Below are 26,922 nucleotides of genomic sequence, written 5' to 3'. Positions count from 1 at the left end.
TGCCCAAGGTAAGTTTAGGGAGACCAGTTATCTCAGACAAGTCAAATTGACTACTTCCACACCCTAGAACATTCTGTCTTTCCTTCCCTGCATTCTTAAGGCACTCTAGAATCAGGGAAAATTTTGTTTTAATAGCCTCTCTTTGGCCTGAAAAATCTCTGGCCATAATGAGGTTTGCTAAGTAAGGTCTTTTTCACGTGGGCACTAATATTCACCTGTGTATTTAGTGATTCTCTCAGCCTAGATCCTTGTCAGCAACAGGAATCAATCTTCAGAGCTTTTCTAGATCTATGAGCAATGTAATTCTTCTGAGACGCAACATTGCTTTTTCATATTTTATTTATTTTTCAGTTATAGTTGATATTCAGTATTATTTTATATTAGTTGCAGATGTGCAGCATAGTGGTTAGACATGTATGTAACTTTGGAAGTGAGCCCCCATGAGTCTAGTACCCATCTGACACCCTGCATAGTTATGACAATACCATTGGCTGTACACTCTGCGCTGTACTTTGCATCCCCATGACAGTTCTGTAACTGCCAATTTGTACTTCTTACTCCCTTCACCTTTTTAACCCAGTCCCTTAGCAGCCCCACCCCTCTGGCATCCATCAGGTCTTCTCTGTGTCTGTGAGCAAGACCAGGTACCTTGTATGGGAGGTGAGTAGGGTGAGCGGGGTGTGGGGCAGAGAGGAAGTAGGCAGTTGCAGGCAGTCATTAGGTTCAATACGATGAGCACAGTGCCTGGCATCTACTGGGCTCTCAACTTTTCCCTTGTCTCAGGTCATTTCTTTAGAAATAGAAATAACTTGTAATGTGTTGTGGGTTACAGTCTATTAAATCATTCTATTCTATTGCCTTTGATTGCAGATTATCTCATTTACCCATTTCTTCCTTCATCTTTTCTTTTGGTGGATTTCTTCTAATTTTTTTAAAGCATCTATATAAATAAACACTCTTAATTAATTTCCACTGAGGTTTTATCCAATTAACCCCCAACTCCCGCCCTTGGATTCCAAGCACTCACACTCTTCTTAACATCTCTCCTGGAGTGAATTCTTCCTAATGAGAGTCACCGTGCCACAACACGGGCCCTGGTTTGTGACAGTTACACCATCAGTAGAGGACTTCAATGCATCTTATCATCTTCAGTCAATGAACTATGAAGCCATTTTAGCAAAAAAGAACAAGGTAGCTCTATATGTCACGATAGGAAATGACCTGAAAAGATATCTACATGAAAAGGAAAGCAAGGTGTAGAGTGTGTAGTAGGCTAAGGTTTGTGGGGAAAATGTACTCACTAAAACAGGCACACACACACACCTTCTCCAGTTGGGGGAACCAGGTAGCTGAGAGTTAAGGATGGGAGGGAGACTTTTTGTTGTCAACCATGTGAATATAGTTTCTACTGATTTTTCACTTGATAGAAATAAGTAGGTAAACCGATAGGCTAGATATGTAGATGTGATAGTCAACAAGAAAAAGTTATTCTCCTCCTTAAAATGTTAAGAATTAAAAGGCAATTGAAGCAGAAACAACTTTCTCATTTTGAGGTACTTTGTCATTTAATGCCACCTCTGTGCCACCTGAGAGGATTGCAGAATCATTAGTGAAGGTGTTAAGTGACTAGAAATGACTAGAAATGGCTCAGGAGGAGGCCCCTCTGCTGATAGGACTTCAGGGTGGTTTTCCCTTGTGAATTCTGGAGGACAGGCACCTGGCTGTGCCCTCACCATCCTCCCTCCAGGCCTCTGATCAGCCCTACGGTCTGCAGTGACTGTCCCCGTTCTGTCGTTCTGTTGGTTTTGATCTTCACTTCTTTACTCACCAGTGGGCACAGTTTCTGCTTGACTCACTGATGGGACTAAATGGATTAATCCTTTTTCCTACTTGGAATAACTGCACGTCCCAACTGGTGGGTATATTTCTCCAAGAGATGTCAGCTCCTAAACTATTAGAAGTTCCCTTTAGTGTGTTACAGGCGAGGTCCTCTCTTCCCTTGCTTCCTTCTCAAGTTCTGAAGGACTCAGAAAAGCAGTGGTCCTGCCCTCAAGGAGGATCACAGGACTCTGGATGCTCCCAAAAAGCAGAATTTTTTGTGTGAGCTAAGCAATAGCGCAGTTCTGCTTTCTGACATCCGGAGAGGAGCATCTTCACTGGTTGATTATTAGGGTAGTTTAGGAACTTGCAGATTGAAGACCCTTCCTTAAGCCAGGTTTGTCAACCTCAGCACTATTGATATTTTGGGCAGGTAAATTCATTATTTTGGGGGACTGTCCTGTGTGTTGTAGGATGAATAGCAGCATCCTTGGTCTCTACACACTTGATGCCAGTAATGTTCACAACATCATGACAACCAAAATCTGCTTTCTGTCTCTATGGATGTGTTTATTCTGGACATTTTATATAAATAAAATCATACAATACATGCCCTTTTGTGTCTGGCTTATTTCACTTAGCATGATGCTTTGAAGTTCATCCATGTGGTAGCATGTGTCATTATTCCATTCCTTTTGATGGCTGGGTGATATCCCATTATGTGGACAGACCACGTTTCTGTATCCATTCATTCAGGATAGCTGAGCTGTTTCCACCTCTTGATTACTGTGAATAGCACTGCTGTTCACATTCATGCACATGTTCCCGTTTGACCATTTGTATTCAGTTATTCTGAGTATCTACCCACGGGTAGAATTGCTGGGCCGTCTGACCACTGCTTACCTTGCTGAAGTGCCGCCAGACTTTCCCACAGCGCTGCACCGTTGGACCTTTCCACCAGCAACGCATGGAGGCTCCAGGCTCACCACCTGCCCCCCTATTTCCTTATCTTTTTAAGTATATATTATTGCCCTGGCTGGTGTGGTTCAGTTGGAGCATTGTCTCATAAACCAAAAGTCTGTAGGTTCGATTCCCCTTCAGGCACACGCCTCGGTTGCGGGTTTGGTCCCTGTCAGGGCATGTTTGAGAGACAACCAGTCGATGTTTCTCTCTCACATTGATGTGTCTCTCCCTCTCTCTCTGTACTTCCTCTCTCTCTAAAATCAGTAAGCATGTCCTCAGGTGAGAACAATATATTTTATGTACATACACACACACACACACATACACACTTCCAAAAAATTACTTTTCTAGCCATCCTTGTGTGAGGTGGTATCTCGCTGTGGCTTTGATTTGAATTTCTCTAAAGACTAATGATGTTTGGCATCATTTCACATGCTTGTTGTCCATTCTGTATCTTATTTGGGATGTGTCTGTATCTTAAAGCTTACTTTCTTTGTATTGTAATTTAACGTGAACATTTTTTTCTCTCTGTCTTGACCATACTCTGTCTTGTTTATGAAATGGGGCTAATACACTTTTCAGGTAAGAGGTCGGTTTTTAGAAATTAAATCATTGCTCAAGTCTTGGTTGATATAATTTTGAAATTTTCTTTCTTTTTTTTTTTCTTGATGCAATCCTACTTTATATTAAAGTGCAGCATGTAAACTTTAGGCTTATTTTCTAAATTGGTGAATTTAATTCAGTTTTAATTTTCTGAGTTTTGACATCTCGGAATCTAACCCTACTGTTCTGTTATAAACATATTTAAAGTCATTGTGTTTGTTAGCTAATAGAGTATCTAGTAGAGTATTTGGCATTTTGCTGTTTCAGAGTAAGCAGGTGACTGTTGAAAGTAGTTTCCATTACACCTTTTTTTTTCCTTTTCAGAAAAAATTGCCTTTAACAACACTGGCTCAGTGTTTGATGGAGGGGTCAGCTGTCTTGGGAGATGACACACTTCTTGGGTAAGATGACACCATGTGTGGGTTTGGCAGATCTGGGTAAGTCCCCATCCATAAAAAGGGGACCAGAGCTGCTCAGCGAAGCCCTGTGGACACCTTTGGTCTGGCCATGGACTTCGCGGAGGGGTAGGAAAGGTGGCCAGTGAGGAATCAAAACCCCAGGCCCCAAAGTCGTTTTTATTGTCTATGCAGGGAGGCAATTTCCCAAGTGGAGAAATTAACATAAAACTTTTGAAGGACAATTGAAACCCCTAGGGCTCCAGTAAAAGCAAATAAGAATCCTTCCAACGTCAGATGTCAGAACTTAGGGCATTCCCAGAATGACCCTTGCTGGTTTTGAACTCATAATAAAAACAAACTAAAAATAGAATTGACATGAGAGAGAATCCTCGCGCACAATGAGTAAGAGAAGAATCAGTACCCTCAGAACTAAAAATAACACAACAGTATGAAAGAAAATGTAAAAAAGTTATGTTTAAAATGAAATTTAAAAATAAGTAAGGGTGTCATTTGCTTTGGCAGCACATATACTAACATTGGAACGATACAGAGAAGATTAGCACAGCCACTGCACAAGGTTGAATTTGTAAAATATTCCATGTTTTTAAGAAAACAAATTTTGTAGCTATGTAAGGTGACAAATGTTAACTAGACTGTTGTGGTGATCATTTTTCAATGCATCAGATATTGTATCATTGTGTTAGATACCTGAAACTAATATGTCAGTTATGCCTCAATTTAAAAATTAAGTAAGGACAAAATAATCCTTGATGAAAGAATCAAACAATATGAAAAAAAGATTAGTCAGAATCAAAGAAAAACAAAAACAAAAGAACTTCTTAAAATTCAAATTATACTACTATAACTTAAAAATTTAACTGAAATAAACTGAAAATTGCACTCAGAGAATTGTTGAGCTTTACAACAATTCTGACATCACCACTCAGAGTAACCAGACTGAAGTACAAGATAAGGATATAGGCATTCTTAAATGGAGAGGCATGGTTGGTAGGATACAAAACTATGTCTAGTAGTACCTGAAGAAGAAAACCTGGAAATGGAAAGCTTATGGTTAAATTTTTCTTTTGTAGATTTTAGATTTGAAGAAAGACAGTCTTTAAATTTAAGAAGCACAAAAAGTCCTGACTAAGATCAACACAAGGAAATCTACCTTTGTACACATTGTAGTAAAACTGGAGATTATATACCAAAAAGAAAAAAATGTAAGCAGAGAAAAAGGTAATTATATGTAAATGAGCCATTAGAGTGGTAACAGAGCATTTATTCATCAGCCAAAGTAAATGCCAGGAAAAAAATAGAGGAAAATCTTCAAGTAATAAGCAAAAATATAAGAATACTACATTGTATGAAAAACTAAATTATTATTCAAGAATAAAGGGCTAGCCCTGGCTTGTGTGGCTCAGTGAATTGAGTGAGTGCCAGCCTGTGAGCCAAAAGGTCATTGGTTCAATTCCTGGTCAGAGCACATGCCTGTTTCTCCCTCTCTTTCTCCTTCCCTTCCCCATCTCTAAAAAATAAATAAAATAAAATATTTTTTTAAAAAAAGAACAAAGGGATAATAATGATATTTTCAGGCAAAGATTTAGAGGATTAACTATTCATATATTCTCACTGAAAAAAACGAGTTAAGTTTATGTGAAATAGATTATGTCCAGAAGAATGAAATGCAAGTAGCAAGACAGCATTTAAAAAAATAGTGAACATGGTGTGGGAATGAAAAAAATTATTATTTTTTCTATTCATTTTAGGTTCCTTTACTGTGGCTCTGCAAATTAAATTGGCAAAGGACAAATTAACAGTAGAAAAGCATGCAAATTTATTACCATGCGAAGTGTGTACACATGAGAGAACTCAGTCATTAGTAACTCAAAGGGGTGGCTAGAACTTTGGCTTATATAGCATCTTATCAAAAATACAATAATTTTTAGAGAAGTGGCAAGACACAGGAAAAGACATTGAGTTTTCTAGGATGACCAGCCACATGAAGGCAAATGTATAGAGAAACTAGTGGAGGAGAAGAGGTCATTAGTAACGTTTATTTCTTTGGTGCCTTCTCCAGGCTGATAAGAGCCCAGAGCTGTCTCTGTAGAGTAATTTTTGTCCTTTCTGGTAGAAAGGGGAAGAGGCGCACTTTTACAAATTTGTGTTCTGGAGCGGGGGCGGCACAGAAAGCTTATTTTGTACCTGCTTCTTCTCAGTTGCCTTCAACTCAAAATAATCCTCATGCCATTGTGGCATATTATGGAGTCGCATATTCTGCTACCCTTCAGTGTAAGTAAATATCAATAAGCATTGAATTAATGGTAGCAAGATAATGATTAATTTGGGGGGAGTTTAAACCAAAGTGATACTAAAATACTAGAAAATAATAACATGAAACATTGGAAAGGGAATTAGTGTTTCATGTTCTATATTGTTTGAAAAGTGGATAAAGATTACATTTAAAGTAAATGCACATATTAGAATGGTAAGAGTGACCACAAAAAGACTAGATATAGAATGTGTAACTTCAAAACTAGTAAAAGGATAGAAAGGGAAATAATATAGAAAAAAAACATAGAAGGGGTTAAAAGAAAAAAAGTAAGCAAAGCATAATAAGTAGAAAATAGAAAATGAAGGTAATAGTAATTACTGCATGTATCTGTAATCTTTAGATATGTAAATGGAATAAACTCAGCTATTTATAATGTAGAGAATCTCAGGTGGACAAACATCAAATTATTCTATGCTATTTCTTTCTTTCTTATTTTTATTTTTAAGATTTTATTTATTCATTTTTAGAGAGAGGAAGGGAGGGAGAAAGAGAGGGAGAGAAACATCAATGTGTGGTTGCCTCTCACACTCTCCCACCCAGGGACCTGGCCTGCAACCCAGGCATGTGCCCTGACTGGGAATCAAACTGGTAACCCTTTGGTTTGCAGACCAGCACTCAGTCCACTTAGCCACACCAGCCAGGACCATTCTATGCTATTTCTAAGAGTCACACCTAAATCGTGACACAGAAAGGTTGAGAGTAAACAAATGCAGGATACCCAGGTAAAGAAGACAGGCTGAACACACACATCTAGTTTTGTTCCCTTCCAAATCCACTACAGCAAAGAGATTTTTTTCTTAAAAAGACATAAACCCCAAAATGTAGGAAAACAATAGAAAAGACAATAACAACAAAGTATTGTGAGCTGTAAAACATATGATTGATTGGGAACTGGCTTACCTAGTTCCCAAAATCTGAATCCCAAGAGCCAACACCATTTACTCCTTGAAATGCTTACAAGGCTCAGGATTGGTGGCACCGGGCCTCTCTGTAGTAGTGGGTCTTTGGGGGTAGGGAAGTGGCTGCAGGTTGAAAGCTTAGTCAGGTACCACTTGGATTGCTCAAACCCAGCACCTACCTCCCCTCTGGGACACTCATCCCATAACCCTCAACTGCAGCGGAATTCTGGGACTTTATTCTCTAAGGGCCAGGGGCGTAGAATAGCTTCTCTAGACTGGGAGCACCAGGTAAGGGGACCAGTTACTAAAGAAGAGACTTACATGGTCTAATGCAGCTGGTGCTGAGGTGTTCCCGCTGTCTTCCCGCCCCATGCAGCCCCCTGCCCAACAGGAATGAACTAAAGACCCAAAGCCATTGAAGGAGGCGGCGCCCCAGCAAATGGCCCTGCTCCATCATCTGCAGATGAGCTCGCAGCCGATGAGCTTCACTCATATTTCCCGAGCTGCTTAGTGTCCACCCTTAAGTACAGACAGGCACCAGAGATCGCCAGACATCTGAAACCCAGATACCAAAACAATTGGAAAAATAATACAAAGGTAAAATCAGGAAGAAATAGATATTGCATGGTGGAGGAGAAGATTTCAGGAAAATTATCACTTATGTTTTCAAGTGAGAAGAAAATATAGTGCATCTGTTAAATAAAAAATATGATGTTAATACAAATATTTATAGGAAAAAGTATTCAGAGATCAAAAGCAAGCTGATAGAGATTTAAAATATATGATCAGTAGGTTTGGAAGATAAAGTTGAAGAAATCTAGAAAAGAGAACAAGAGGATGACAGGAGCTCTGAGGAAGCAGAGAAATAATAATTACTATAATAATGAAAGGATTCCAGAACTGAAGGACATGCATTTCTATATGTAAGGGCCCATTGAGCTCCTAATACAGTAGAAAAAATTAAGCCTCACAGCAGTGTATACTAGTGACAAATAAAAGATTCTAAGTCTTCTAGAGAAACAAATTGTCACAGAAGAGGACCAAAAATCTGAATGCCTCCAGACTTGCCAAAAGCAGCAATGGGAGCTAGGTGATTACTGAGCAGTGCCGCCATCATTCTGAAGGGGTCGATGCTCTGCACAGAATTCCCCGTTCTGCCTCGCCGTCGACCGTTGTGAGGGTACAGGGCAGTGTTGTGACAAGCATGTTTTCAGACATTGACGTCCCATCAGTTCCTCAGGCAGCTGAAGCCAGATGTGCTCTGTGATGAGGGAGTAACCAGTAAAGGGAGACGAAGACTGTAGGGAAGAAGGCATTCAGCACATGACAGAGCGAACAGGCCCGGAGTGGTAAGGGAAGTCCGCAGGAAGACAGCTGTGCCCAGGAAAAGAAGCCAAACTCAGTCTAGATGGTCACAGGTTTGGGAGAGGCTAATTCAAGAAGACGAGTTCATGTGCTTCAATGTAGTGCAGGGTCTTAAGACAAATTAGAAAAGTGGCAGAGGATTTTGGGTTCAGTTAGGTCCATAGAAAACTGAACAAACAAATCAAAACAAGGCACTTATTAACTCCAGAGAGAAGAAATAAATGTGTAGGAAAGACCGCTAATCATAATACACTACCCAGCCTTACTCCAAATAGCATATCTAGTCAAAGTGTGTAAGTTCTAAACATCTGCTGATATAAATAAATGGATGGGGGGGGGGTGTGTGTATAAAGATAGCCAGATCCTCATTTCCCATAGTTGACAGTTAATAACTAGTGCTTAAAATTAAAAAGCAATTAAAAACTAACATTAGATATATAGAGGCAAGTAACAGAAAAATCAGATTTAAAACAACATTAAAATGTTACAAAGATAAACCCACAGCCTGGGAGTTGACCTTTACAGCAGATATGAAAAAGAATTTGAATCCCCTCTACAACCACATACATGTATCTCTAAGTATGTGTAGAGCTCTACAAATAAATTCAAATAAATAATCCTGATATGAAAATAGCTGAAGAATATGAATAGGCACTTCACGGAAGAGGAATCTTGAATAGCCCAAAACACAAAAAGATACTCAGTCTCACCAGTAGTCAAGGAGTGCAAATTAAAATCAGGATGAGACAATATGTTGTATCCACCAGTTTGGCAGACATGAACATTTCTACCAGTACCAAGGGTGGGCAGGAGAGCAGAGTGCGGGGACTTACATTTGCACCAGTGAGAGTGAAGTCAGTGTTACCAGTGTCGAGAGCAACCTGGCAGTCTCTAGTGGGTGAAGGGTGTGCACATCTTCTGCACACCGAAAAATTATCACACGTGCAACAAGAGGCTGCACAAGCACGTGTGCTACAGCACCGCGTGCAACAGCCACACAGCATTGACTGGGGGAGGCTGATCAATGGTGGTGCATTCGTAGAATGGGGTTCTGTACAGCAAAACTGTCGGATTCTGTATGTGTCAGGATGGCTAAGCCCCAAAGATAATGATGAGCTTAAAAGCAAGTGATAGAAGGATCCATTCAGTGTGAAACCATTATGTAAGCTTTTTAAACTAAGTGATGCAACATTATATATTGTGTGTGAACACACACATTTAGTAAGAGTACAATGTGGATAGAAAAAATACATACTAACTTTAGAATAACAATGGCCTTCTCTCATACTTTTATTGATTTGTATAAACTTTTTACATGAGTTTCAGTTACTGTGGTACCACTGCCTGCATACCACTCGGGGAAAGTAACATCTTGGAAATATATTCTGTCATCTAGGAATATGGTATAACTTCCTACTCATATGGGTCTTTTTGTCTTGGTCCTTAGTAATAAACTTTGGAATGGTTTTTCCATTCCAACTTCACACTGGATAATTGTCTCTTCATCCTGTATTAAATACATTCTTACAGCTTAGGAGAGGTTTTTATTTATCTTTTCTATTAGAACCTATTGAAAAAAGATCGAGTTTTGGGTATGTGTTTGAAGGTGTTGCTTTGTCCGCGCACCGACTTTAGCTAGCTTCTCCAGGGCCCTCAGGGAGACAGAAGCATCTGGGGATTCGGCACGTGTGAGTCTGTCCTCTCCACGTCTCTTTTGTTTCCCTCCGTGGCCCCCTTTCCCCTCCGCACACAGTAGGTACTCAGCACATTGACAAAGTGGATGGTTTCAGAAATCAAAATGGATGGAGAAAGTTGGTCTGTGGGACACCATGGAACTCAACCACTTTATCAGCACCGTCTCATGGCAGTAGGCCCAGCCAGGAGGTGACGCAGTGTGACGCAGGTGACATCTGCTCTCTAGGGTATTCATTGTGGGCTTTTCCCCTTGTTGCAGGAAGATGCTGAAACTCTGTGGAGAGGCGGAGGACAAGCTGGCTCAGGAGCTGATCCATTTCGAATTGCAAGTAGAGAGAGATGTGATCGAGCCCCTGTTTTTGCTGGCTGAGGTAAGCGGTGGGAGCGGCCAGGCCCTGCAGTCACTCCGCTCCGGTCTGCTTATTGTGGCTGCCCCCGCCCTGCTCTGTGACACCGCTTCTCACTGGGGCTCTTACCCCCCAGCCGCACGGTCAGGATTGCCCGACACGACGCGGCGGCCCTTTCAGTGTTGGCGGCCCCCCTGCCACTTTCCTCACTGTGGGCGTCCCAGGGGGAAGGGGCAGAGCTGGCAGCACCTCCTCGCTCCACACCAGGATCTCACTGCCACCACCCCTGCCCTCCCCTCCATCTCAGGTCTACAGTGAAACAAATGGCAGCCCCTCCTCCCAGGGGACTGGGGACAGTGTCCGAGGGGCTCTGAAACGCCTCTTGCCATTGGTTTATATAGGTCCCTTCTCTTGAACTTAAAGAACACGAACAAAACTCTTTTATTAAAAAAAAACCTTAATGTCTATGTGTTAGTTCTGCTAGCTTCAAACAAATAAGAAAGGAAATGGTTGAGGGATTTTATTTGCCCTCAACCCAGGACCTCCTCCCAGTTGCCTTTAATTGGTCATAGAAAATCTAGCTGACACTGTCCCACAGCACTGCCTGCAACAATGGAAATGTTCCACAGCCGCGTGTTTCCACAGCCTTAAGTTTCCACATCTATGCAGTCCCATATCTGCACAGCTCCGTAGCTCCACAGTGTGGTAGCCACTAGCCTCCTGCGGCTATGAGCCCTTGGATGTTTTTAATGTGACTGAGAAACTTGATTTTATGTAACTTGTTCACTTGAATTTAAAGTGGCAGAGCCACGTGTGGCTCAAGGCTACCGTGCTGGACAGCATCCCCGGGGCCATGTCCGGCTTCCTTTCTGGACCACCCCCAGCACCTCTACCTGCCCATACCTGCCTCCGTGCCTAAGGGTGCTCAAGGAGAAAGTCCTTAGAAGGGAGGCTCTGATACAGACCAGCCGCAGACCTCTCAGAGGGCACCCTGTAACGGTGCTCCCCAGCCTCGGATGTGTACGGGAGGCCTGCTGTGCCTCATAAAGGTAGTCTGGCCTGCCAGCCCACCTGAAGCGCACCACCCCAACGGCAGCTGAGACGGGGGTGCTGAGGTGGCCTGTATGACAAGATGCCGGTGGGCTCCCCAGCTTTGCCTCTGGGCTCTGTGCTGACCTGGGGTGCCCCAGACACTGACCCTCCCCCTTCGCACTGGGAGCCTTACACTCACCATTACTCTTGCCTGCCTAGCAGAGTGAATAGAAAGCACTGAAGAACACCGGCTCTTCCTCACATCTCTCCTATAAAAAAAGCCACGGCCTGAGATGGCTGGTGTAATTATGGTCAATTTTCCTTTTTAAATTCTCACATCCTGCCCCAGTTTTGCTGGGCTTGGAACCAAAATCCCTCACTTGGAATGTTCTGTTAAGCCATTTTTAGAAATAAAAAGATAAAAAGAGCATCCACATACAACCCCTGTGGAAGAGCTTCTCATGGCCGAGAAAAGCCATGGTGACGTGTATTTATTATTTACTTTGGAAAAAAATCTTATTTCTATAAAAACATCGCCTAATGGCATTGCCCATAGCGTCCCGGGCCTCCCGAGACCTGCTCTCTTCATTCCTCCGCTGTCTGCTTTGAATTAGGTCTGTGTGTCAGATGTGCCTTGTCCCTGCGCTGGCCCTCGCGCCGGCCGGGGAGGGTGGCCGAGGCCGGCTTTGCTGCCGAGGCAGCAGCGGGAGGGGGACCGAGCCCAGTGCGCAGGGGCGCGGAACCGCTGCCATGGTTCCCGCCGATGTCCAGCGAAGGGGGAGCAGAGTTTAGCTCAGGCCGAGGTCTCAAGAATTTGCATTAAAAATAAGGATTGTTGTGTGGCTGTCAGTAGTTCAAGAATTTATCCTGAGCTCCAGTGTGACTGTGTCTTTCATCTCCTGTCACTACAGGTGGAAATCCCAAATATTCAAAAGCAGAGGAAACATTTAGCAAAGTTGGTGCTGGACATGGATTCTTCGCGAACAAGGTACCACGGGCGGCGCTGCTGTCATTCCTGCTGCTTTGAAGGAGCGGTGGTCGTATCTGGGGGGAGGGGAGCGGCTGGCGTGCGGCTGTGGCTGTTTCCGTTCCCCAAGTTTTCCCTAAGGCCCGTGTGTCGGGCGCTGGAGGTAGGGGCGGGGGGCAGAGACGCGGGCCCGCGCGCTCACGGGGCTGCGGTCCAGCCGGGGACTCGGCGCCCGGACAGGGCCAGGCGGCCGTGAGTCACGTGGCGGAAGCGCACAGGCGACACCGGGAGTGGCTGCCGGAGAAGCGCGACGGGGTCAGGCGGGGTTGAAAGGGCGCAGTGGGGACAGCAGAGGCGCCGGCCCTCGCGGGGAATGAGGGCGGCGCACGCAGGGGACGGAGTGAGGGCCGGCGTGACTGGGGTAGAAGGCAAAAGGGGGCGGGCAGCGGGAACAGAGACCCTGTGGTAGGTGCGTGCTGTGTCGTGTCTGCAGTGAGCGGGGAGTTTCAGGCTCTGGGGACCAGTTCCCCTTGTCCTGGAGCTGATGGGGCAGGTGTGTGGATTCTGTAGCCATTCTCCGAATACCCGAGACGGAGGCCGTTAGGAGAAAAGCCGAGCTGCAGTTGGGCGGCCCCGCTGCACCTGCCTCCCGGAGCCCGCCGGGGCCTTCCTGTTCGGCGGGGAACGCCGAAGGCTCTGCGATGGCTTTCGCCGCGGCCGGCGCGTGTCACAGCCGCACACGTGGGCCTTTCCATTCCTTGTCAGGGCCCGCGTGTGTTTGCGTGGTCCGCAGTGGACAGAACGCCGTCCCGCAGTGTGCCCGGGTCTCGGCCCGCCTCACCGCTCTCCTCCTTTGCTCCCGTTTCCATCAGGTGGCAGCAGACTTCCAAGTCCTCCGGCTTGTCCAGCAGCTCGCAGCCTGCGGGTGCCAAAGCGGATGCCCTCAGGGAAGAAATGGAGGAGGCTGCCAACCGTGTGGAGATTTGCAGGGTACCCCTCTTTGTTCCTCTCTCCTCGGACAGACAGGGAGCCCTAAGGGAGTCTTTTGTGTTCACTGGAGTTTTACTGAAACCCTAAGAGTGAGCCTCTGCTTGAAATAAGTGATCCCAAGCTTGCCTGCGGTGTCCTCCAAAGAGCCAGGGACAAGTCGGGGGAGTTGGGGCTTTGGTGGGGTAGTGGCGGGTGATCATGGGTGTTCCTGTCTGGCAGGCAAAGGGGAAATAACCATGGAGTCTGCTTGAAGCTTTTGTAAGTCATGAGCCCCAATAGTTTCTAGGCCGCACTGAACAGTTAAGAATTTAGACAGTAAATGAACCTTAACTCACTGTTGGTATTAAATTATCTTGTGTGCCTTTTAATATGTCTGAGTCACTTTACCAATCCTTTGCCTGGTGGGAGACCCTTACCTACGAAGGTGAAATGCTAGCCAAGGAGGTAGTCACAGGGAGAAACGTCTCGCTGGCTGAGAGGAGGGTTCCTTCCTGGGATCCTGCCTCTGCACTCAGGACTGACAGCGACCCTTCCTTACACGCGGTCAAATCTACTTTTCCCACAAACGTTTGTTCTGTAGGTCTTAGTCAGCAGTACCATTCCTGCAATACCAGTAGCAATACCATTCTGTGTATATGTACATCTGCATCTGTGCAGATCTCTCAGTTTGGGTTTAAGTCTCTGGAACAGAAATCTCATGTTTCTGGAATTATGCAGGTACCTTTTGTCTTAATCACAGTGCTGAAGGAGAGGAGCTGCTTTGCATGCAGACATCTCTGTTCTTTGTGGCTCTATCTAGTCTTATTAGCTTGTCTGTCAGCTTATCTGTTATGATCACCTGTGCAGGTGACTGAACCTTGCATTCCAGTGCCATTCAGAGCCAGATGGAATTTCTCCCTGGAATTAGAAACACTAAAAAATATTTAAAGAGCTTATTATCTCTCAGCCTGCAGTACTGTGCAACTGACTAAAGTAAGACCAGTACTTCAGATCCGAGACTCATCCTAAGTAAAGCTGACTTGTGTTTGAATGCCTGTGTAAATGGCGACTACCAGCTGGTGCTATTAGTGCAGTATTACTCTTCTCTCATGCTGATTTCACTGTGACTCTGTGTACTTTCTACCCATTTACCATGGATTCATGCTCTTCAGTTAAGAATCTTGTTTCTTAAAAAAGCACTGCTTCGTTACACATGGGAGGGTGGTGTTAATAGGGGACCTTAATGTGCGTATCCGAATACATCAGAATAAAAGTTTAACAGCTTCATTTGTTCTTGTGCAGCTTCTTACATATGTTCTTTTAACCAAAAACTAGATTAAACTCCTCTTCAAGTATTACAAAAGTAATACATGTTCACCATAATCAGTGAAAAAATATGAAAATATACCACGAAAACACCAATAATTATCCCCCTTCCTGCCCAGTAACCAGCCCCTGTGCTTGCAAAGAAAGGTGCCCAGATGTCCTTCCTCACCAGTATTTACTATGATTTGTTGTAACAGTGTGCTTTGTCACATGCCAAGTGGCCACAAAAGTTATAAGGATAAGGAACCTGGTGTTAGAACCATATAACCTTCCACACCTTTCTTCATAATCCTACAAACAATACACTAATGTATAGCATTTTCCCTTAATTGTTTTATGTATGTGTGTGTTTGTACATAGTTATGTTGTTTATATTAATATACCACTTGCTTTACTCAACAATACATGCTAGACACCTCTCCAGATTGGTTGTCATAGATCTAACTTCGTCTTTTTAATAAGGTGCATAATGTTCCATGATAGGGATATATGTATATATATATACACACCATGACTTACTTAGCTGTTTTCCTAGATGGACATTCAGGCCATGTGTTTTCATTGTTTTGTTTTGTGTTTGGCCATCAAAAACAATGCAGTCCGCATTCTTCTATGTATATTATAGATATATAATAATTAGTAATATTTTCCCTTTAGGATAGATTCCCAAAAGTGGTATTTTTAGATGAGAGATTATGTATAGGTTTCAATAGGTATTGATAGTTTCCTTCCCTGAATATGAAGTTGTAATCCACGTTCCCACCAGCAAGATGCAGAATCGCACATGTTCCCCTCCTCTCTTCCTGTAACATGTTCTTCCTCTTCTCAGTTTTTGCCAGTATGGTGAGGGGAGAAAAGCTATCTCTCTGTTATTATAATTTTAATTTTTCTGAATATTAGTAATGATAAGTATATTTCCATATATATATTGGACATTCTTCATAGAGTTATAGGCACTTCCAGTTTGGGAAATTGATTATTTATACTGGCAATTGGACCAGTATTTCTATTGTTTTATTTTTTTTCTTATCAATTTATCTAAAGTCTCTGTGTGTTAGGAATATTAAACTTCCTTCTATCTGCAGTGCTACAGATACTTTTTTGAGTCTTCCATTTGTCTGTTGACTTTGCTGATATTGACATCTGCCATGAATATTAACCACGTGCATGTATTTCCTTTGCGTGGGAAAAGATCCCAGGGGATCCACCAGGCATCTTCCACTGTGTTCTTCTAACTTATTCTTTAATTTTCTTTAATGTTCTTAATGTGTTTTGACACTTATTCTGTGCATCTTAATACACCTGAAACTTACTTTTATACATGGTATGAGCAGAGTTTTGTTAGTTTCTTTTCCAGGTGAGTAGCCCATTATGCCAGCACCATTTATGAAATAAGCCAGTTCCCCCTGAAGTGAAATTCTGTTGTCTGAGTCCTCAAATATATTTCTGGGCTCTGTATTCAGTCCATCTGTTTGTCTGTTCCCGGGATAATTCTATACAGTTTCTATGTATTGACTTCGTAGCAACTATAATACTCAGAAAGATAACCCCACTCTCTCATCATGATCTTGCCTAGGCTATGACCTGTGTTTTATCACAATGATTGTGGCAGTATGCTCTGGGTGGCTTTATTTGTATTCTAAGCTGATCCCCTTGAGAATGTGCACTAATGTTTTTGTAAAATTTCTCTTCTGACTCTTCTTTTATTTCTACTTCAGTGGTTGCCAGCTGCTCCAAACACCCACTGTGGTCTTTCTCCCTCCTGTCTCTGGGTTTCCCTAAATGGGTCATTTCCCCTTACATCGTCATGATTTTGTATTTCCTCAGCAGGCAAGACAAATCTTTAGGATCTGTTCAGGCACAGAGAGGACCAAGCCCAGCTCTCTTGATCGCTGAGACCCAGAGAGCTTTAGCGCATGAGGGAAGCCAAGTCAAGGTGGGTTCCATGAGTCAGAACCTCCTGAGACCTCCAGCTGATGATCAGGTGCATCATTCCTTGCCTGCCTGCCTTTGGGAGTCCCTTCAACCTCTGCCTTGCTTCCACATTTCAAAAAGAGACAAGCGCCACCTTCACAATCTGTACCTGCTTTTCTCTTTTCTTCCCAAGGCCCCTGCAATACATCATATAACCCCTGAACCCATACACCAAAGGGAATGCAAGAAGAGGAGAGACAGTGAGGAAGGACCCATGGACAATGAAATGAGAGTAGAGAAGACCAGCTAGGAAACTAATGCACTTGATGCCTGCAGTATCCATTTCATTTTGTTTTGTTTTCATTCAAAGCATAGTGCTGGCTGCGGTGCTTGGGTCTGCACTGGGATGTAACAGCTTCCACCTCAAGCTTTCCTGCTTCTCCCTCCCCTTGGGATGCACCGCCCTTCATTCCCCCACTTTCTCTTGCTGTTACTCCTCCCATACTGTGTCTTTCCCTCTAAGCTTCAGACTCTCTCTTTGTAAAATTGTGTCTCTTATTTCCATCTTATTCTTTGCCAGTGTGTGATCTTGGCTCTTTGGAAATCAAGCTTGACTCCAGGAAAGATGGTCACTGGAAGACAGACATCTACCTCAGGCTTAGTAAACGAACATGCATTGTCAGACCGAAAGACAGCATTGAGCCTTCACCCACAGCTTCTCTTATCAGAAAGTTAGTGTTACCATAAGTCAGTAAGTGGGGTCCTGGCAGAACCCGTAACTGTTCCCAAAGTTGGAAGGCTGTGGAGAGCTGAGGAACACTTGAATGACTGGCTCCCTCCTGCCAGAAGAACCTACCCTATAAGGTCTAAGGGCGAGCATGGCTGCACCCAAGTAGAGGCCCCTGGTGGGAGGGCTTCTGCTAGCGCGAGTGCTCCTGACACTGATGAGGTCGGCTCCCTCGTGCCGGGCAGTGGCACCGCATCGGACGTGGGCACAGCCATGTCGCCTGCCCGAAGTGGAGGAGAGAGCACATTACTCACAGACAGGTGCTCCCTGGCCTGACAGCTTCCCCCGCCTCACAGAAACGGCAATCACAGAGAAGTGAGGTTAACAGCGGCAGCTCGACCCACCTTGCCCTGCAGGCTGTTGGGTCACTAAACTGGCTCAGACATAGTGGAGGTTCTGGGAAGACTAGCAGAGTGGCGATAAGAGAAAGAGATGCTTGCCATTTTAAGGTTAAAAAAATAGTCCCCAATTGACCCTTTTCCCACATTCGAAAATAATAATCAATAACGAAGTACTCAAAAATCAGAACCCTTTTGAAAAAGATTTACTGATGACAACAATACATTTCAGACAATATATCATGGTGCCAAAAGTAAAATTCAAGGGAATACGGACTTAGGCAACAAGAGATAAAGGTGAGATAAAGTTGCCAAGTAAAGTGGAAAGGAGACTGAAGGAGATTTGGAATTCCTTTTTTAAAAATAAGAAAATAAGGACAGATATGGAATTGCTTTCAGTGATGTAGACAAATGGCCCAGTTCCCATATGCCTCCTGCCCCCACTCCCACGCAAACTCCCCCACTATCAACGTCTCACAGGGGTACATTTGTGGTAATCAGTGAGCCCACAATGACACATCATTACCCCTCAAAGTGTGTAGTTTACATTAGTGGTCCCTCTTGGCAATCATTGATCTTTGTACTGTCTCCATTGGTGTGCGTTTTCAGAATGTCCGATAGCTGGAACCATGTGGTATGCAGCCTTTTCACGTTGGCTTCTTTCCCTTACTGTTTCTCCCTGTCTTTTCATGGCTTGATAGCTCCTTTCTGTTTAATAATAATATTCCATTGTCTGGGCGTACCGCATTTTATTTAGCCATTTACCTACCAAAGGACTTCTTGGTTGCCTCCAAGTTTTGGCAATTATGAATAAGGCTGCTCTAACCACCTGTTTATAGGTATTTGTACATTTTCAATTCATTTGGGTAAAAACCAAGAAGCATAATTTCTGCATCTTCTGGTAAGAGTATCTTTCATTTTGTAAGAAAGTGCCAAAATGGCTCCCACAATGATGCTTTCATTTTATGGTCCACGTAGCAAATGAAAACTCCTTTGCTCCACATTCTTGACAGCATTGGGGGCTGTCAGTGGTTTGAATTTTAGCGATTCTGATACTTGTGTAGTGATCTCGTTGTTATTTTAATTTGCAATTCCCCAGTGGCATATTGAACATTTTTACGATATAGGCTTATGTGGCGCTCTCTCTGTGATTTGATGATGTTTGTTCCAGTTCTTTTGCCCATTTTTTAATTGGGGTATTTAGAAGTGTATTGTCTAGTTCCCAAATATTGATATTTTGGGATTTTCCAGCTACCTTTCTGTTATTGATTTCTAGTTTAATTGAATTGTGGTCAGAGACCAGGTATTGTATGATTTTGATTATTTTAAACTTGTCAAGGTGTATTTTATAACCCTGAATGTGGTCTGTCTGGGTGGATGTTCCATGTGAGCTTGAAAAGAATCTGCATTCTGCTGTTGTTGGATGGAGTAGTCTATAGATACCAGTTATATTTAGTTGATTAATTATGCTGTTAAGTTCAACTATGTCCATACTGATTTGATGCCTTCTGGATCTGTCGTTTCTGATAGAAGGGTGTTAAACTGTCTAACTCTAATGATAGACTCATATATTTCTTTTTAGCAGTTGTATCATTTTTGTCTCATATAGTTTGATGCTCTGCTGTTAGGCACATACACACTAAGGATTGTTATATCTTCCTGTGGAATGACTTCTTTACCACTAAGTGTTGTTCCTCCTTATCCCTGATAACTTCCCTTGCTCTGAATTCTGCTCTGGGGGAAATTAATATACTAGTCCCACTTCTTTTGATTAGTGTTAGCATGGTATGTCTTTCTCTATCCCTTTACTTTTAATCTATATATTGATACTTAGTATCTAGATTATGATATGTATCTTTATATTTAAACTGAGTTTCTTATAGATAAGATATACTTGGGTCTTTTTTTAAAGCTTTATTTATTTATTTTTAGAGAGAGGGGAAGGGAGGGAGAAAGAAAGGGAGAGAAACATTGATGTGTGAGAGAAACACCTATCAGTTGTCTCTCTCACTCCCCCAACTAGGAACCGGACCTACAAACCAGGCATGTGCCCCAACTGGGAATCGAACTGGCAACCTTTCAGTTCACAGGCTGGCATTCAATTTGCTGAGCCACAGGTCTTTTTTTAATCTACTTTGACAATTTGTCTTTTCACTGGTGCATTTAGACAATTGATATTTAAGAGATTATTGATATAGTTGGATTAATATCTATCATATTTGTTAGTTTTCTACTTGTTGCCTTTGTTCTTTGCTACTGCTTTTGTCTTCTACACAGTTTCTGTCTTTTGAGGTCTCATTTTGTATGATTCTGTTTTTTTCTCCTTTCTTAGCCTTCCAAATATATATTTTTTTACCTTTTTAATTGTTGTCCTAGAGTTTGCAATATACATTTACAACTAATCCAGTTCCACTTTTGAGTTACACTGTTCTGCTTCACATAATGCAGGTACCTTTTAGTAACAAACTATGTCTAATTCTATCCATTTCACTTATACATAAGCATACATAGCGTAGATGTGTATATGTGTACACATATATACATACATTGTTGTTATTATTTTGAACAAACTTATCTGTTAGATCAATTAAGGGTAAGAAAAATAAAAAGTTATTTTACCTTTACTTGTTCTTTCTCTGATGTTTTTTCTTTCTTTATGTAGATCTATGTTTTTGACCTATATCATTTTCCTTCTCTCTGAAGAACTTCTTTTAACATTTCTTGCAAGTAGGGTCTACTGGCAACAAATTCCATCAATTTTTGTTAGTCTGAGAAAGTCTTTAAAGAACTTTTGAAGAATAATTTTTCAGGGTGAAGATTTTTTTTTTTTTAATCTTAACAGTTTAAGTATTCCACTTCTCTCTCTTCTTCCTTGCATGGTTTCTGAGGAGAAATCAGATGTAATTCTTATCTTTGCTGTTCTACAGGTATTACATTTTTACCCCTGTTGTTTCTTCCAAGATCTTTTCTTTTTCCTCCTTCCTTCCTTCCTTTCTTTCTTTCTTCCCTTTCTTTCTTTCTTTCTCTCTTTCTTTCTTTCTTTCTTTTTCATTTTGATTTTCTGAAGTTTGAATATAATATGCCTATGTGTACTGTCTGGGGCATTTATCCTGCCTGGTGTTCTGTGACCTTCCTGGATCTGTGGTTTCATGTCTGACATCAGTTTGGGGGAAATTCTTACTCATTAGTTCTTCAAATATTGCTTCTGTTCCTTCCTTTCTTCTCTTTCTTCTAGTATTTCTACCATTCATATGTTACACATTTTTAAGTTGTCCCACAGGTCTTGAATATTGTATTTCATTTTTCTCATCTTCTTTCTCTTGGTTTTTGTTTCAAAGTTTTTTATTGCCATATCTTCTAGCTCAGATATTCTTTCCTCAGTCATGTCCCATTGACTGACGAGCCTGTCAAAGCCATTCTTCATTCACTTACATTACGACATTTTTAATGTTTCCATTTATGTTGTGGCATTTTTTATCTCTAACATTTCTTTTGATTTTTAGAATTTCTATATCTCTACTTGTATTATCCATCTGTACTTGCATATTGTCTCCTTCTTTTGTTAAAATCCTTAGCATATCAGTCATAGTTTTAAAAAATATTTCTAGCCTGGTCATTTCAACATTTTTGTTGTATCTGACTCTGGTGGTGATGCTGATTTTATTTCTTTAATCTGCACTTTTGCCACTTTGTATGCCTTGCAGTTCTAGAAGGTGGATGTGATGTGCTGGGAAAAAGAAGCTGTGGCACATAGGCCTTTAGTGATGCGGTGGTGAGGCATGCAAGGCGGGGAGGCGTGCAAGGGGGGAGGTGTGCGAGGGGTGGAGGTGTGCAAGCGGGGAGGCATGCAAAGGGGGAGGCATATGAGGGGGCAGGCATGCGAGGTGGGAGGTGTCTGTAGCCCTATAATTGGGTCTCAGTCTTTTAGGAAAGCCTGTGTTCCCTGCTGTGAACTTCACCCGTGCATCTCAGTTGTTTTTTGTTGTTGTTTTATTTTCAGATTCTTGGGTTTCTTTGTTTTTGGTTTTGTTCTAGGTGGGACCGGGTGGCTTGAGGAGGCTAGAGCTGGGTATTTCTCTTCCCCCATGTGTGGAAGGCTAGACCCAGATCAGTAAGGCTATGGTAAAACCCCAGTAGGTTAAGCTCAGATGCGGTAATGTCTCCTGAGGGCTGGCCTTGCTGAGAGGAATATAATGCTCAAGTGCATTCCAGAATGGTTCCTTTTCCCTTCCCCTTGTGGAAAGCAGGGGAGCGTTTTCTCTGATAGTCACTGTGAGAACTTTCTAGAGCTCCAGGAGGTGCAGTGTTTCTGTGAGTTCTACCTCACTGGCTGCGTATCCCCGGAGTTCTTACCCATTGGAGAGGGCCACGCTGAACCTCCAGCAATTTGTCAGATACAGTTCAGGTGTTCCTAGCCCAGCACTGGTTTCTGTGAAGGTTTGTGCCCAGAAAGATTGTGATTCTCATACCCACCTTCTGCCCCTCCACTTTGGGGGGCAGTGGTTTGCCGTGTGACTTCATGTCTGATGGAGCAAAAAGCATTGGTGATTTTTTAGTTTGTTCAGCTTTTTACATATTGTCAGTGGTAACTTAACATGTTGACTTCTAGACTCCTTATGTGCCAAACTGGAAACTAGAAGTCAATAATAAAAATCAAGGTTATATTTCCAACCAAGAAAAAGTATTTAAGAGAGAAGTATTTAGAAATGTCTTGGGGAATTTTTTAACAACAGAAATATTCAAAATCCTACAATAATATCATGTAATATAAAATAATTATAAAATAGGAATGAGGAAATCAAAGAAGACTATAAAATTGAGAGATGTCCCTAGATGAGAAGGGTCAATGTTATCAAAATTTGAGTTCCCTCAAATTAATTTTATTAGAATGGTGGTGCATTGATATAATTGTAATAAATGCTTCAGAGGGTGATAAAGGTTTCTTAAGTTAATGTGGGAGAATTATTAGAGCTTTGAATTGCTGTCCCTTACAATATATTATGAAGTTACATAATTAAAATTTAGGTACTATTTTTTAAAAATGAACATAACAGTTGAAAAAAAAAGACACTCCAATTAGAAGAAAATCCAAAATCCAAGTGTATGAGAAGTTTTATCTGTGACATTTCCAATCTATAAGGATAATCTATTCTATTCATGAACAATTTTGAGACATTTGGTTAGCTCTTTAAAAAAAAATTCTATATCTGATGCAAGTACCAAAATAAATTCCAAATGGATTTAAATGGCATATTGCCTACTGCACATATACCTGGATGCTTATACTGTGGGTTGAGATGCCCTTAAGCAGATTAGCAAAGGAGGAAATCATAAAGAGAAAAACAGATACTACTACACGGAAAAGCCATTAAAAAAAAGTAAAGGACCAAAATGCATTATAAGTATTATCAAAATATAAATGGGAAATTTGGAAAAGTATTAGTCATTGATAAAGCCATTGGTCTCATCGATCGAAAGAATTCTTACGAATCTTATAAATAAGAAATAGGTGAAGACTCCTAAATGAGTACTTAATGTCAACAAAAAATTGACAGTGGATGACATAAATAGACAATAAATTTAGAAGAAATTTAACCTCTTGATAAAACAAAATACAAAATAAGAACATACTATTTAAATTTTCTCTATAAATTTGAGTGTGGTTAAACAGAATTAAAAAGTTACTGTAGAAAACAAACAAAATACTTATGGATTAATTCTCATAGTATAAATATTTTATCTGATGTCCCAACTCATTATTATCTTTCTAATATTTCTAAATTTAACTATAAGTAATTATATAATCAGAATTAATTTTAATTGCAGAATTTATCCTAAGGAAATAATCAAGAGATCGGTGCACATTTGTATAAACAGATGCATATTCAAAAGTCATTATAATATGAAAAATTAAAAACACAATATCCAACAATAGAAACATAGTTCATCCATTTATTAAATATCAAGTCCGTTATAAAACATGTTTATCTAGGGGTAAATGAGCTACAAAACATTCTAGTCCCTTTTTTTGTAAACCTAGTAATCATATAAAACATGTGCCATTTAAAATAGATACTAAACAAACATCGCAGCTTATAGCCATTATCTCTGCTGTTGGGATTGTGGGAGAACATGGTTTTTTACTTTGTATTTTTCTGAGTGTGGATTAGTTGTAAAATCAGAAAACAAATGATTTTTATACATATTTAACTCTGGTGATTATTGATGAAGGTCTTTATTTTTCCCTTTATAAAAAAAAATTCACTGATCATTAGGTGAATGGAAATTTTATTTGTAGTTTCCCCTTCTTTTCTTGCAGTGTGGAGTATTTGGAGTCCCTATGGCTTACTTAGTAAGGCAGTGATCTAACTGTACCCTTAAAAACCCTTTTACGTCTCAGAGGGCACGCACAGAGGGTCGGACTGCTCCAAACTCACCTGTGGACGAAGTTCGTTGCTGAGCCATTGAAGATGGGTCTGATGTGGCACTTAGTCCTTCGTGGGGTCTCTTCCTCTCCTCTGTCTGAAGAGCCATGTTTATCCCTCAGCCCTCCAACTGTCCCTGACTTGAAGTATGTCCCTTACGACTGCCAGGCTGGTGACCCATGTTCCTGAACAGTGTTGACGTGGGATGGCAGATGGGCCGATGCCCCCCGAAGCGGCGTTCTCTTGAGCCTCTGATAGGCCGGGCGGCCTCCAGCAGCATTCGTTATGGGGCGCTCTGGTGCGAGGGAGCTGAGACGGTGGGCTTCAGGCTCGTTTTGTTGTCAGGGAAAGTTCCCCCTGCGGAGCCTCTGTTTCTTCACTTGCTCTCACAGCAAGTAGTTATTAGGCCCCTACTGTCAGAAGCGCTTTTGAGATTGTGGAGGACAGACAGATAAGATCCTTGAACTCTTGGTAACTACTCCCCTGAGATTGGGAATTCCACACCTAAGATGAGAATCCCATGTGACATTGTGCCTGGCACCTGCATGTTAACTCGCTGTTTCCCCTTTCCTCATTACCCGACATGGGGCCAAGGATAGCATTGGCTAATCTGTGCTTCCAGCTCTCCAGAGAGCAGACTTTCCCGTTAGCTCTGAGCCTTGCTTCTGTGGCCCCGCAAACGGAGCTCTTTAAGGGTGTCCTCCATCAAGGCCGGCCTGCCAGGGGACTGGAGAGGGAAACAGATCGCTCCTCACGTCCCAGTGCTCTCACTGAGGGCGGGCTGAACTGGCCGCTGGAGGGGCTGAGGGTCACGGGCTGGTATCGAGTGCCCGAGGGCCCATGAAATGGGCTCTCCCTGAAGCGTGTAGTTGGTTGCCTGCTTTAATTCCTTCAGTATCGGGGTCAGCTTTCTGGTGCTGGTCTCACCCTTATCTCAAACAGGACATTATAGACTCTTCTCTTCTCAACTTAGCATCTCTTCTAAACATCTCCTACCCAAGGCCACCCAGCCGGGAGGTCAGAGGACTTGTGCGAACAAGTTCAAACGTGTGATGTGCTCAGAGATATAGTTAGTGACAGAATCTACATCCTGCTCAAACTGTACTTTTATGGATATTTGTGTGGAATTGAAAATTGTCTGCTAAAGCGAACACATTCCAGATTCAGACACAGTGTCAGGCCATCGTCCCATGTCATGGAGAACTGGAAAGCACAGGGCTGTTTACATGTTTAGGTTTGTGTGTGAAGTGGATGCGTCCTGGTTTTGACGTGTTCTGAATCAGCAGCCCTTCCCCTGCCCACCCGTCTTATCCCGCCTTCTCCAAGTTGGTATGCTGCTGTCTCTGTCTCAGGCTTGTTATCAACCAATCAGCATTGAGAATGGGGGACAGCAAAGCAGCAGAACAACCAAAGAGGAAATGAGAGGATGAAGAGAGCGGACGCAGTTTGTGCTTGGAGGGTACCGTGCGGCGCTGATGGGCTGCAGAGGCGTATGGGAGCAATTTGCACATCGGTCCCCACACCAGCTTTCCTAGCTCCAGAGGTGGCCCACATGCTAAAATCCCTGGGGAACCACTGGCGTGGGTGTCCTTTTCATCCCCACTCATTCTCTAGAGCCGTGGTTGGGAGACGTGGAAATGTCCATGCAGAGTTGTAATATGTCAAGCTTTATTTAGAAAGAGATTGACCAATGCCCAAGGTTCTTCTCTGATGTCCAGACCCATGCATTAGCCGCTCTGTTGCCTTGTACAACGTGTTGTGAAGTCACTTCTTACTTCCCACAGGACCAGCTCTCAGCTGACATGTACAGTTTTGTGGCCAAAGAAATTGACTATGCAAACTACTTCCAAACGGTAAGGGTCCACAAAGGTGAGCCTACTTCAGGTCTGTTTGCAAGAGTCAGGGCACAGATAGAAAGGCATGTGGGCATGGAACTGGGGATCCCGGGGTTGAGCACATCACAGGGAACACTGGGAGTTTGACTGTTCTGCCCGTTAATAAGTCCTGTACTCTGTTTCTCCTTTTATGACTTCCCCCCAAAAAACTTAACCTCATCCCTGAAGGTTATTACAACACAGTGGTTTATGGCCATCGTCCTGAGTCAGGGGTGATTTTGCTCCCTCTGCCACTGGACATTTGGCAATGTCTGGAGACATTTTGGCTGTCACCTCTGGGGGAGGTGTTATTTGCATCTAGTGGGTAGAGGTCAGGGATGCTGCTAAACATCCTACCATGCATGGGACAGCCCCCACAAAAAAGAGTTTTCCAGACCAAAGTAAGGCCAAGGCTGAGAAACCCTGATGTATCATAAACAAGGAACCAGGAAGAAGATAGCCCCTTCCCCAGCACATACTGTTTTTAATCTAGACTTTTGCCAAGATTACAATTATTGATCAGACCTGTTTGCCTGCTTCTCACCCATGAAAGCAGACTTAAAGAGCAGAGAACCAGGGTCTGAGTTGAAAAAAATATACACATTAAACATAGGGAGGTGGTGGAATGATAAGGAAGGAGGATGACGAGAGGAAAAGGAGAAGAAATCTGCAATACTTGCAGTGCTTTGATAAGTATGTAGAATAGGTGTCAACTATTAGCCATCTTCCAACACTTTCATCTCTGGACCAGAAATTTGGAGGAGTGTCTTCTACCCTCACGAAGCACTGATGTGCATTCCTTCCAACTCAGAAAGCTTATTTTAAACTAGTAGTGTATCTCTAAGTATATCCCATTGGTTTTATTTG

The 26,922-nt window shown here is 42.4% G+C and overlaps 1 protein-coding gene and 1 pseudogene across 8 annotated transcripts in view; both read left to right on the top strand.

The window, feature by feature from the left end:
• Window positions 1-26,922, top strand: part of ARHGAP44 (Rho GTPase activating protein 44) — a 155,004-nt gene that overhangs the window by 86,544 nt on the left and 41,538 nt on the right. For all 8 annotated transcript variants that reach the window (XM_090291900.1, XM_090291893.1, XM_090291894.1 and 5 more), the window contains exons 4-8: window positions 3,709-3,785; window positions 10,336-10,447; window positions 12,367-12,443; window positions 13,295-13,412; window positions 25,966-26,034. In XM_090291900.1, coding sequence (XP_090148026.1) covers window positions 3,709-3,785; window positions 10,336-10,447; window positions 12,367-12,443; window positions 13,295-13,412; window positions 25,966-26,034 — 453 coding nt within the window. The remainder of the gene's footprint in view (window positions 1-3,708; window positions 3,786-10,335; window positions 10,448-12,366; window positions 12,444-13,294; window positions 13,413-25,965; window positions 26,035-26,922) is intronic.
• LOC149997530 (U6 spliceosomal RNA) lies at window positions 4,293-4,388 on the top strand (annotated as a pseudogene).

This window comes from Furipterus horrens, unplaced genomic scaffold, assembly GCF_987537825.1.
Source record: "Furipterus horrens unplaced genomic scaffold, mFurHor1.1.pri manual_scaffold_11, whole genome shotgun sequence".
Classification (NCBI taxonomy): Eukaryota; Metazoa; Chordata; class Mammalia; order Chiroptera; family Furipteridae; genus Furipterus; species Furipterus horrens.
The sequence above is the reverse complement of the archived record's forward strand: the minus strand, read 5'-3'. Positions and strand labels throughout refer to the sequence as shown.